This window comes from Littorina saxatilis, linkage group LG17 (assembly GCF_037325665.1).
Source record: "Littorina saxatilis isolate snail1 linkage group LG17, US_GU_Lsax_2.0, whole genome shotgun sequence".
Lineage (NCBI taxonomy): Eukaryota > Metazoa > Mollusca > Gastropoda > Littorinimorpha > Littorinidae > Littorina > Littorina saxatilis.
In genome coordinates, this window is record NC_090261.1 from 24,017,269 (window position 1) to 24,030,026 (window position 12,758).

Genomic DNA, 12,758 nt, shown 5'->3' on the forward strand with positions numbered 1-12,758 from the left:
ATTTAGAGTGAACGCTGCCAAAAGTGAAAAAAAGAGAAAAAGCCTAACGGGTTTGAGATTTCTGTTTTTGCAACTGTTTTGACATGTGCAAGTTATCCAGAGAGGGTGAATACAGCGAATAAAACTGTTTTGAGCGCTCTAGCGCCGTTAGTTTGTCAGAACAGAAGGTGGCCCATATTAGGAGCCGGTCCATATTAGGAGCCCTTCCCCTACGTTAAATAGAATGATACACAGACAGGCGGTCGTACATGCAGACTTCCCCCGAAAGCGGCGTATGGCTGCCTAAATGGCTGGGTAAAAACGGTCATACACGTACAAATCCACCCGTGCAAAAACATTAGTGAACGTGGGAGTTTCAGCCCATGAACAAAGAAGAAGAAGAAGTAGACTGACAGTAAAAAAAGGGAAACGTATAGTCCATATGGAAATATAATGGACAGATTGTTCATGAAAAGGAAAAAGATGCATTAGAAACATTAATTTGATAGATGGATAGAAGGCTAGGGCTAAGCACAAAAAAAAACAAGTCGCGTAAGGCGAAATTACTACATTTAGTCAAGCTGTGGAACTCACAGAATGAAACTGAACGCAACGCAACGCAGCAAGCCCGTATATTCGTTGCATCGTCACTCCACCGCCCGTGGCAAAGGCAGTGCCCGTGGAATTGACAAGAAGAGCGGGGTATTCGTTGCGCTGAGAAGGATAGCACGCTTTTCTGTACCTCTCTTCGTTTTAACTTTCTGGGCGTGTTTTTAATCCAAACATATCATATCTATATATTTTTGGAATCAGGAACCGACAAGGAATAAGATTAAAGTGTTTTTAAATTGATTTCGAACAAAAATTTTGATAATAATTTTTATATATTTAATTTTCAGAGCTTGTTTTTAATCCGAATATAACATATTTATATGTTTTTGGAATCAGCAAATGATGGAGAAGAAGATAAACGTAAATTTGGATCGTTTTATAAATTTTTATTTTTTGTTACAATTTTCATTTTAATGACCAAAGTCATTAATTAATTTTTAAGCCACCAAGCTGAAATGCAATACCGAAGTCCGGGCGTCGTCGAAGATTACTTGACCAAAATTTCAACCAATTTGGTTGAAAAATGAGGGCGTGACAGTGCCGCCTCAACTTTACGAAAAGCCGGATATGACGTCATCAAAGACATTTATCAAAAAAATGAAAAAAACGTTCGGGGATTTCATACCCAGGAACTCTCATGTCAAATTTCATAAAGATCGGTCCAGTAGTTTAGTCTGAATCGCTCTACACACACACACACACACACACACACACACACACACACACACACACACACACACACACACACACACACACACACACACACACACGCACAGACAGACAGACACACATACACCACGACCCTCGTCTCGATTCCCCCTCTATGTTAAAGCATTTAGTCAAAACTTGACTAAATGCAAAAACAAGTCGCGTAAGGCGAAATTACTACATTTAGTCAAGCTGTGGAACTCACAGAATGAAACTGAACGCACTGCATTTGTTCACAATGACCGTAGTCCGCCGCTTGTGCATAACGCAGTGAAACTGACGAGCCTGTTCAGCGCGGTAGTGGTTTCACTGTGCTGCATAGCACGCTTTTCTGTACCTCTCTTCGTTTTAACTTTCTGAGCGTGTTTTTAATCCAAACATATCATATCTATATGTTTTTGGAATCAGGAACCGACAAGGAATAAGATGAAATTGTTTTTAAATCGATTTCGGAAATTTAATTTTAATCATAATTTTTATATTTTTAATTTTCAGAGCTTGTTTTTAAATCCAAATATAACATATTTATATGTTTTTGGAATCAGGAAATGATGTAGAATAAGATGAACGTAAATTTGGATCGTTTTATATAAAAAAAAAAGTTATTACAATTTTCAGATATTTAAGGACCAAAGTCATTAATGAATTTTTAAGCCACCAAGCTGAAATGCAATACCGAAGTCCGGCCTTCGTCGAAGATTGCTTTACAAAAATGTCAATCAATTTGATTGAAAAATGAGGGTGTGACAGTGCCGCCTCAACTTTTACAAAAAGTCGGATATGACGTCATCAAAAGTATTTATCGAAAAAAAGAAAAAAAACGTCCGGGGATATCATTCCCAGGAACTCTCATGTCAAATTTCATAAAGATCGGTCCAGTAGTTTGGTCTGAATCGCTCTACACACACACACACACACACACGCACAGACACACACACACACACACACACACACACACACACACACACACACACACACACACACACACATACACCACGACCCTCGTCTCGATTCCCCCTCTATGTTAAAACATTTAGTCAAAACTTGACTAAATGTAAAAAGACAGACAGATCTCTCTCTCTCTCTCTCTCTCTCTCTCTCTCTCTCTCTCTCTCTCTCTCTCTCTCTCTCTCTCTCTCTCTCTCTCTCTCTGTAATCATACCTGCGGTCGCTCGTTGACGTGATCATTTCACGTGTCGCCTGGTGTCGTCAGTGAGTAATGACACGTCAGGTAAAAACACGTCATTTTGACAGCCCCGAAAGCCTTACTTATTTCATTGCTATTTACATTGTAAACACTTACACGCATGCTTTCTTCTGAGTGAAAACATGGTTAGATTTTGTTATTTATTATTAATCTCTCTTTCTTTCTTTCTTTCTTTCTTTCTTTCTCTCTCCCTCTTTCTCTCCCTCTCTCTCACCCCCCTCTCTCTCTCTCTATCAGTCTCTCTCTCTCTCTCTCTCTCTCTCTCTCTCTCTCTCTCTCTCTCTCTCTCTCTCTCGCTTTGTCTCTCTGTTACTCTTTCTATGTGTCGTTGTGTGTGTGTCTCTCTCTCTTTGTCTCTCTGTCTGTGCCCCCCCCTCTCTCTCTCTCTCTCTCTCTCTCTCTCTCTCTCTCTCTCTCTCTCTCTCTCTCTCTCTCTCTCTCTCTCTCTCGTTCTCTCTCGTTCTCTACTGTACTTGCAGATCTCAGAAAATCCCCGAGAACTATTGGAGACAGCCCTGTAGTTTTAAGATGGTCTTGTTAGTATCTTCCAGTATTAGGCCTATAACTGTTTCAAGGAATCTTGCCATATATTTGTATAAATCATTTCGGAGACTGAATTTAATGTTAGATAAAAGTATGCATATATTATGTATCCATATTGTGCTGCTGTACTGTTACTTATCTGATGTAGGATCCGTCTCGTTTGATGTTCTGTGTGTATTTATTTGTATGTATGTATATATTTCTTTTTGTTTCACACCCCTTCATATGGGGCTATGGCCTTAATGAATAAACAATCCATCCATCTCTTTTTCTACCCCCCCTCCCCCCCCCCCCCCCCCCCCCTCCCGCGACTCTCCCTAAGGTATCTTATTCTAACAAAAACACCAGCATGCCTGAGTCAAGAAAGGAAAGGCAGGTCGGGTTACATTGTATTAATTGCATGGTCAACGCATTAGCCTAAGCTCACTGGCCCCTCCATCTTAAAGCTTGAATTATTGATGCTAAAATAACAGTGCTTTTATTATTAGGGGAAGGGCTCCTAATATGGACCGGCTCATAATATGGACCACCACCAACTAACGGCGCTAGAGCGCTCAAAAAAGTTTTATTCGCTGTATTTACCCTCTTTGGATAACTTGCACATGTCAAAACAGTTGCAGAAACACAAATCTCAAAACCGTTAGGCTTTTTCTCTTTTTTCACTTTTGGCAGCGTTCACTCTAAATTTGCCGCCTAAAACGGACTCGTTTCTGTCTACAGCCAAAGCTTTTATCAAACAGAAATGGCTATATATGACAGCTAAAACCGTATTTGTTACATTTTAGCAGTGTTGACCCCGAGTTTCTACTGCAAACAAAAAATAATAGCAAAATCTCAAAGTATGTGCGAGTCCCCTAATATGGACCACCTTCAACAAATCGAAGAAAATAAAAGCTAAAGGCTAGTTTCATTAATTCATTAAGAAGCTTGCTGGTAATAACCTATAACTAGCCCTCGAGATTTAAAAAAAAAATGCAACGAAAAGGTGTTTTTTTCGTGGAAGTTGATAATTTCACTTATTTTCACTCTGTTTTTGATAAGCTTCTTTAGTTTCCTGGTGTGCTTCAAATAATGCTCTCATCAACCCGAAACAGATAAATCTAGAGCATATTTTAATTAGGCTGACTTGTACACTAAGTTGTATCATGTTATTTTGAAATATAGGGGGCTTTGTCAGGGATGTCGTTAGGCGTCGGACATCGGACATTTTACGATGAAAATCCCCAAATGTCCGATTCACATTGCCGCATGTCGGTCAGATGTCCTATCGTTTTAGCCTGAGCGTGGTCATTGTCCGATATGTACTCCATTCCTTCGGACAGCGCGATATTCGTTAATTTTCATTTCAAGATACAAATCTTCTAAAAGACCGAACGCTCTCGTGTTCAGCTGACACTGAAGTTGCCAGTGCCGCGTGCGGATCTTTTCTTTTGTGAACCGTTTGCGGTATGCGCCGTTTGTGGATTGTTTTTAGATCAGTGCATGCTACAGGAGTACGGGAGACAACTCCAACTGACTAAATTTGTCGTCTGCTTTTGTTTTCGATACGAGACGAAGCACTGAATTATGCCGCTGAAAAAAAACCCCTAAAGCCTGCAAAAGATCAGCATTGGATCAAACCGATCATTTTGTTTTTCAACTTTTATCCAAATCATGCAGTTTGTAATCAAAGTAAGAGCTCTGAAGTAGTTCATGTTGGTTTCTTTTTTGTGGTTTCTTTGAAACTAAACAAATACAACATTATACGCACACTGTGTTGATGTATTTACTATATTATGTGCGTGTTCTACAGCGCACGCGATTGTGTGTGTGTGCGCATGACTTTGGAACAATTCCATGGAATGTGTTATAAGCTGTTTGGCGCAAATTCATAATGTCCTATTACACTTTCTGAAAGCGGTCAAATGTCCTATTAATGCTGAAGAACTCAGGACATTTGTCCTATAGGTATGAATTTGTAGCAACATCCCTGCTTTTTACAGTGATTCGTGAAGGCCGCTTCACAGGTCCATATTAGGCGCCCAGGCTCCTAATATGGACCCTTTGTGATTTTTTCTGTATTTAATTTTTGCTGAATGTGTATCAAAGCTATTTTACTCTAATTAGGCCTAACGGTTAACCTAAGAAAGAAGGACTACCAAACACAAAATGAAACTTCTTTGCACGAAAACAAGCTAGTTATCAGCAATAAACAAAAAGTGGTCCATATTAGGGGCCCTTCCCCTAATAAATCAAGCTGACTGAACTCGAAGCTCGTGATTTGTTTTGTTGCTTTTCAAAGTTCCGATGCATTCCTAACATTGCTGTTTTTGATTCGGTTGTTCACCGCAAGTATATAATCAATTATGCGGAATATTACGGGTATGGACGCGAATCCAATCTTCGTTTGGTTTTTCATTAAAGAAAACACCCATTTATCCGTATTGTTCTCCTTGTCTTTTTGTTGCAGCCTTTTATTGTCATCGTTACCATAATCTTTGATGTCTTTATTGTCGTCACCAACATGGTCGGCATCGTCGTTGTTGTCCTTTCTGTCTATCTGTCTCTGTCTCTGATTATGTCTCTCTATGTCTCTGTCTCTGATTATGTCTCTCTCTGTCTCTGTCTCTCTCTCACGTCGATCTGTCTCTGTCTCTCTTTCTCTCACTCTCTCTCTCTCTGTTTGTCTGTCTGTCTGTCTGTCCCTCCCTCTCTCTCTCTCTCTCTCTCTCTCTCTCTCTCTCTCTCTCTCTCTCTCTCTCTCTCTGTCTAGTTTAAAACTGTCTATCTATCTTTTGACGAGCATTGTGGAAGGCATTTTTTTCAGCATCTTTCTAAAAACAAAAGAGTACATTTTGGGAGAAAAAAACTGTTATTGTTTCAGTGTGGCTCGAGACATGTTCGTGTCAGGCATTGTGTTTCTTTGATATTGTCCTGCACGTGATCCCACAATGCCCTTGGCTTTCAGTGCAATGTCGCCTATATGTGCAACACGGCATACCGGCACAGGCCTCACGATCGTGCCAAATGTTTGCCAACGGGCCCAGTTTTTCTTAATTTGAATCGCAAATATTTGCGCAAAAAAGAGTGGTCCCCGCAAGCCGCAAACCGGAGAAGTTTAAAGGACCCCAACAGGCTATTTTTTTGTGTCAAAAACGCGTTTATTTGCGTTTTGGCGAGACTTAGGTTAACCAGACATATGCATGCCGTAGAAAATTGTTTTCTCACCTTCCCTCACAGGGTTTAGTTTATTTCGGAATCGTTTTGGGCCATAATCCGACGAATTTCGTGGCTGAAGCGAAGCGTTTTCGCGTTCCGATCTGGCGACCATTGTATCTCGAACGTCCGCGAGAATACGGAAGTGGTGAATTCTGGGTAGAATGTTCGATGACGTCAGAAGCCGTATTCATAGAAGCAACTTTAGCTGCTGAACCTTACAGTTTTGAGCCTGGGAGTTAAAATCAAGGGTCTGCGCGCCCCGTGATTTGTAATCATTTTTTTTACAAATCACGTTAATGCTCCCGATATCTTCTTGTCATCCCAAAAGTCAAGGCACAAAAACAAAATCCCTTGACTTTTGGGGTAGCGCGACTCCGTTGATTTTGTTTTCTTTCTCCATATCATTACTAGATTGTCCCGTCGCTGGGAAATTCGGATCACTTCCTCCCAGTGGAAAGCTAGCAGCAACAGAGTCGCGATACCCCAAAGTCAAGGGAGATCTATGGGATTTTTCTCCCTTTTCTTTATTGTCCCATCGCTGGGAAATTTGGGTCGCTTCCTTCGAGTGAAAAGCTAGAAACAACAGAGTCGCGCTACCCGAAAGTCAGTGAATCTATTAGATTTGTTTTCCATTTCTTTATTGTCCCATCACATTCCACAACTTGGACACATACCAAAACTTGAACACATGATGATATTACCACGTCTTTGACACATACCACTACTTGGTCACATACCACAACTTGGACACATACCACATCTTGGACACATACCACATCTTGGACACATACCACAACTTGGACACAGACCACATCTTATACGCATACCACAACTTGGACACATACCATAACTTGGACACATTACCATATCTTGGACACATACCACAACTTGGACACATACCACAACTTGGACACATACCACATCTTGGACACATACCACAACTTGGACACATACCACAACTTAAACACATACCACAACTTGGACACATTCCACATCTTGGACACATACCACATCTTGGACACATACCACATCTTGAACACATTCCACATCTTGGACACATACCACAACTTGGACACATACCACAACTTGGACACATACCACAACTTGGACACATTCCACATCTTGGACACATACCACAACTTGGACACATACCACATCTTGGACACATACCATAACTTGGACACATTACCACATCTTGGACACATACCACAACTTGGACACATACCACATCTTGGACAGGCGATCCGAATTCGCCAGCGATGAAGGAAAATAACGACATGGAAAAAGAAAGAAAAACAAATCTAATGGATCCCTTGACTTTGGGGTAGCGCGACTCTGTTGTTGCTAGCTTTCCACTGGGAGGAAGCGATCCGAATTTCCCAGCGATGGGACAATAGGTTGAATAGAGAAACAAATTTTTTGTTTTTTGTTTTTTGTTTTTGTTTTTTTACAAATCGCGGATTTAGGTTCGACGTAATTTGTACAATATTTTTACATTTTTACAAACCACGGGTTAACAGCTCAATTGGAGGTTTAATTGGTGCCAGTGTGTAGACATACAGGCTGGGGGGAGTGGCTTAGGAGCGAGCAGATAGCTGTATCGTTATCAGCGTCTGTTACTGGAGATCGTTCTTTCAGCGGCGTCCGAGTTGAGACGGAAGTGTCCCATCTATCTGGGTTGATAATCGGGGATTAATGTAGAATTGTATCCTCTTAGTCAGGTTTGAGGCACAAAGTGTACGAGGAAAAAACATTCTCTCTCAAGGGTGGAAGTAAAATGTCTGCCAGACTCAACAAATAGATTAGGCAGCCCATGATCACTGTTGTGATTGTAGTTGAAGTTCTATCGGATTTGTTGTTGGCTATTTTGTTGAAGACGTAATAATTATGTTCTCGAATTTAAGTTGATGTTGTTGTTGTCGTCGTCGTAGATGAAATCAAGGTTGTAACGTGTCAAATCAATCGTGTTCCACCTGCAGTTTATCAGTGTAAAGCTGTTGTTGTTGACATTGTAGTTGTTCTTGGTTTTCGAGTTGTTGTCAGTGTTATTGTCGTCGTTGTAGTTGTTACCCAGTCGGATAAAAACAAATACAAACTCAAGCCTGAGTCTTTTTTTGCAACTCCGAACATTCTGCAGCAGCAAACTCTCTCGGCATGATGTCGGGAGCACGCGCGCATCCACAGCTGCAGCAAAGACGCACACCGAGCGTTGCTACTTTCGCTTCTGGATCCCCCTTGTGACGTCACAGCCAAGGGCTTGCCGCCGCGGGGAATTTGAAGTCTCGCGTAGCAGACGAATTTGGTCGCTTTTTGAGCATGCATTTTGTGTAAAATTAGACTGATGCAACACAAAACCTGAGATTTACTGATCGGATTTTGCATCTGTAGATGCTTACCTATATCATTAAATCAACCCCAACTGCTTTATCTGACCTTAAAAAGAGCCTGTTATGGCACGGTCCTTTAATCACATCGTCATGAGGCACTTGTATGCGCAGCGCGCAGTTAGCACCTCAGTTTGAGTGTCATGACTATGATGTGAATAAACTGTGTTAATTGGTTGCGTTGGTCGCGGAAGCAAAGGGTTCGAAAGAGGGAGGGAGGTTTGGCTTGCTGACAGGGATGAAGGGAGAAAAGCGGAACACGAACAAGAAAAGAAAGAAAGAGAAAAGGGTAAATAAAGGAATGGGGTCAGCGATGTCAAGTGCTTCTGTTGCGCGGTACCAGGGTGCGTCCATTCACAGAGACTGTGTACAGTTTGTAGTGCTATACAGACACTATACGTGTGGCTATTCATATAATTAAATTACTCCCTTCACTGATCCCTTTTATAACTGTTCTGTTGCTATTAAGGTAATTAAAGTACTCTCCTTTTCTGTTCGCTTCCTCTGCAACCTACCCTGCTTTTGTGTGTGATACATGACACCTGTTCATCAAGGAGAGAGAGAGAGAGAGAGAGAGAGAGAGAGAGAGAGAGAGAGAGAGAGAGAGAGAGAGAGAGAGAGAGAGAGAGAGAGAGAGAGATTGTTTTTATTGTTATTTTGTTTGTATGTGTACCTCTTCCATTCGACAGATGCTACAATCAAACTTATCAATAACAATAATAGTATCATAGATAGGTTGTTTTGGGCGCTTAAACTCGTGTGCGTTTACGTCTGGACATTTTGTATTTGTTCTTACTTGCATGTGTCTTGTGGACACATTATTAATGAAACTCATTAACCCCAAGCATCGACTTCCCTAATATTTAGCTAATATTCTGCCTATGATATTTTCAGAGTGTGCTGAGTAGCGGGTCCAATTTTAGCCAACAACAGCGTCGTGTAATCTCCCTATTATCAGCCATATCGGAAAGACACGTTAAAATACACGTAGTTCTAAAAGAAACACATGGTTATCACAAATGCTAACCAGGTTCTGTCATTGTAATTAAAATGTCAGACACCCAATCCAATGACCAAACCCTCGTTTTTATTGAGTCACTTGAGAAAAAGTGACTCTATGTAATCGGTCAGTGTTAGTCTGTCCGGCCGGCCGTCCGTAGACACCACCTTAACGTTGGACTTTTCTCGGAAACTATCAAAGCGATCGGGCTCATATTTTGTTTAGTCGTGACCTCCAATGACCTCTACACTTTAACGATGGTTTCGTTGACCTTTGACCTTTTTCAAGGTCACAGGTCAGCGTCAAAGGAAAAATTAGACATTTTATATCTTTGACAAAGTTCATCGGATGTGATTGAAACTTTGTAGGATTATTCTTTACATCAAAGTATTTACATCTGTAGCCTTTTACGAACGTTATCAGAAAAACAAGGGAGATAACTAGCCTTTTCTGTTCGGCAACACACAACTTAACGTTGGGCTTTTCTCGGAAACTATAAAAGTGACCGGGCTCAAATTTTATGTGAACGTGACTCATTGTGTTGTGAATAGCAATTTCTTCCTGTCCATCTGATGCCTCATATAATATTCAGAACTGCGAAAGTGACTCGATCGAGCGTTTGCTCTTCTTGTTTTTCTTGGCATGTTATCATATTCAAAAGTCTGTCCGGTAGATTTCTCTATGTTTTTACAATTGTTTCAACACACTCAGAAAGTATTACAAGCATAATTTTAGCAAAATATTAGTGAAATCGATTTTGGGGGTCAATCGGAGTGATATATCTGAACAATTGGCATCAGCGGCAATTCTTTGATATAATAATTAGCCAGATTTGGTATTGAAGCTTTTAGTTATATGCAGGTATTCTGTAAGGCTGTAAGGTATCGTTGTAGTTTAACTTGGTATAAAGGCATGATTAATGTTAAAGGTTTTGGGGTTTTTTTTATTGCAGGAAGGGCTAAGAACTCTCCCAAGAAAAATGCTTCTCCTACGAAGAAGGTGAGTAAGCGGACGAGTGAGAAGGAGAGGACTCAGTGATGAGAGAGAGAGAGAGAGAGAGAGAGAGAGAGAGAGAGAGAGAGAGAGAGAGAGAGAGAGAGAGAGAGAGAGAGAGAGAGAGAGAGATAGAGAGAAGAGAAAGAGAGAGAGTGAGAGAGAGAGAGTGAGATAGAGAGAGTGGAGAGAGAGTGAGAGAGAGATAGAGAGGGAGGGGGAGGGAGGAGAGAGAGAGGAGAGAGGGAGGGAGGGAGAGAGAGAATGAGTGAGTGAGGGGGGGGGGGGGGACGAGAGGGGGTTAAATTGAGATTATGAAAAGCTCATGCGTGAAGAAAAAATTTGTTGGACTTCATAGAAATGTTAACCAAACTCACAGAAAAAACAATCTTTATGTGTCAAGAAAGTAAGTACCAGGCTATAACAAAATCTGAATGGCAACTGTCGTAATGTGTTAAACGTGTTTGTGGGGGGGAGAATGTTTATGGTGTCTAGATTGCGGGCTCAAGCATCAATGCACCAAAAAAAGGCGCTGACATTTTACGTTTTATGGCCGTAAAAAACGATGTTTTTCCTCTCTTGCTCTTAAGATGGCTTGATATATACACTATGTCAAATTAGAAGAAAAAAACCCCAGGTAAAGTGGACTGGTTTTAAAAGAAGAATGTCCTTACGCCCCCAGGAGCGCGAATGTTGTCATCCTACTCCTTTCTATGTCTAGCTGCTTATGCTTCTCGTGGATTTATCTCAGCCAAAAAATGTTCCGATGTGCTGGTGTTGATGGCTTCAAAGTAACAGCATTGCTTCACTAAATGGAGAAGTAACAATTGTCAAGGCATTCTATTTAAACACTAGCGTGTTCGTGGATTCATGAAATAGCCTTGTTTCACTAAATGGAGAAGTAACAATTGTCAAGGCATTCTATTTAAACACTAGCGTGTTCGTGGCTTCATGAAATAGCATTGTTTCACTAAATGGAGAAGTAACAATTGTCAAGGCATTCTATTTAAACACTAGCGTGTTCGTGGCTTCATGAAATAGCATTGTTTCACTAAATGGAGAAGTAACAATTGTCAAGGCATTCTATTTAAACACTAGCGTGTTCGTGGATTCATGAAATAGCCTTGTTTCACTAAATGGGGACGTTACAATCGCCAAGACATTCTATTTAAATATGACCGTTGCACTCCATGGTGGTGTTGCAGTCGCCAAAGAAAGGCGAGAACCAGAAGACGTGGGTGTCACTGCCTGGACAGGAAGACTTCCCTGATGGTCTTCATCGGCAGGGGTCCTGTGGGTCTCTCGACAACAACTACATGGTCAGTGCTAACCTGTGTTTCATTCAGTATTACTGATCGTAGTAATGATGATGGTGATTTTAGCTGGAGTTATGTTATGAACTCTTTCAAGCTGGGCCGAAGTGCACGAACCGAAAGTGGGTGCCACCCAAACGGGAGAGAACAAACCGTAGGGTTTGATTCGTTGAAATCACAACAAATCTCAATTTCAACCAATCTAACACCGCGGCTGGCTCCCGACCCGTTGGTTATCTTTCCTGTGCCCCTCGGTTGCCCTGGTCTTCATCGGCAACTATCCAATGGGCCCTGGAACTATTATTACTACGTGGTTGGGGCAGATTTATGACTTAGTATTCGTAATGGTTGGATCGTGGTGGTTTAAGCTTTCTCAGCTGAAAAAGGACGTCTCTCTTTATGATCCTCCCTTGCTGATGACCCGGGTGCTTTTCGTCCTTATGGAATTTCTGTCGCACGAACCTCGTCATTTTACCATCTGTTGACGACATTTTCTTTTGAAAGGTGGGATCAGGGAAGTGATTATTTTCACTTAAAAGACAGTGAGTTGGACTTCGTTGTCTGTGTTTTAGTCGACCTTTTAACAAATAAATTAGCCTGTCGGATGTGTGTGGGTGCACTTGAGGGCAAGCATTTTTTCCCTTACGGGTAAAACAATTAATCACCAAGTATAAAATAAGTTTGCACTTTCTCGTCAGAAAAAACCCACACAAATGGAGAAGGCCTACGACAGAAAATCCGCACAATTTTAAACGATAACAAATCGTTTGGTACGCTTTTCTCACTGAAATGACAATTACGCTATCTCTTGACAAATTCTG

The 12,758-nt window shown here is 41.1% G+C and overlaps 1 protein-coding gene across 1 annotated transcript in view; it reads left to right on the forward strand.

Moving 5' to 3' along the window:
- The window catches only part of LOC138953967 (streptococcal hemagglutinin-like), a 113,343-nt gene that overhangs the window by 83,871 nt on the left and 16,714 nt on the right, over positions 1-12,758 (forward strand). Inside the window, exons 5-6 of the mRNA XM_070325985.1 lie at positions 10,584-10,630; positions 11,830-11,943. Coding sequence (XP_070182086.1) covers positions 10,584-10,630; positions 11,830-11,943 — 161 coding nt within the window. The remainder of the gene's footprint in view (positions 1-10,583; positions 10,631-11,829; positions 11,944-12,758) is intronic.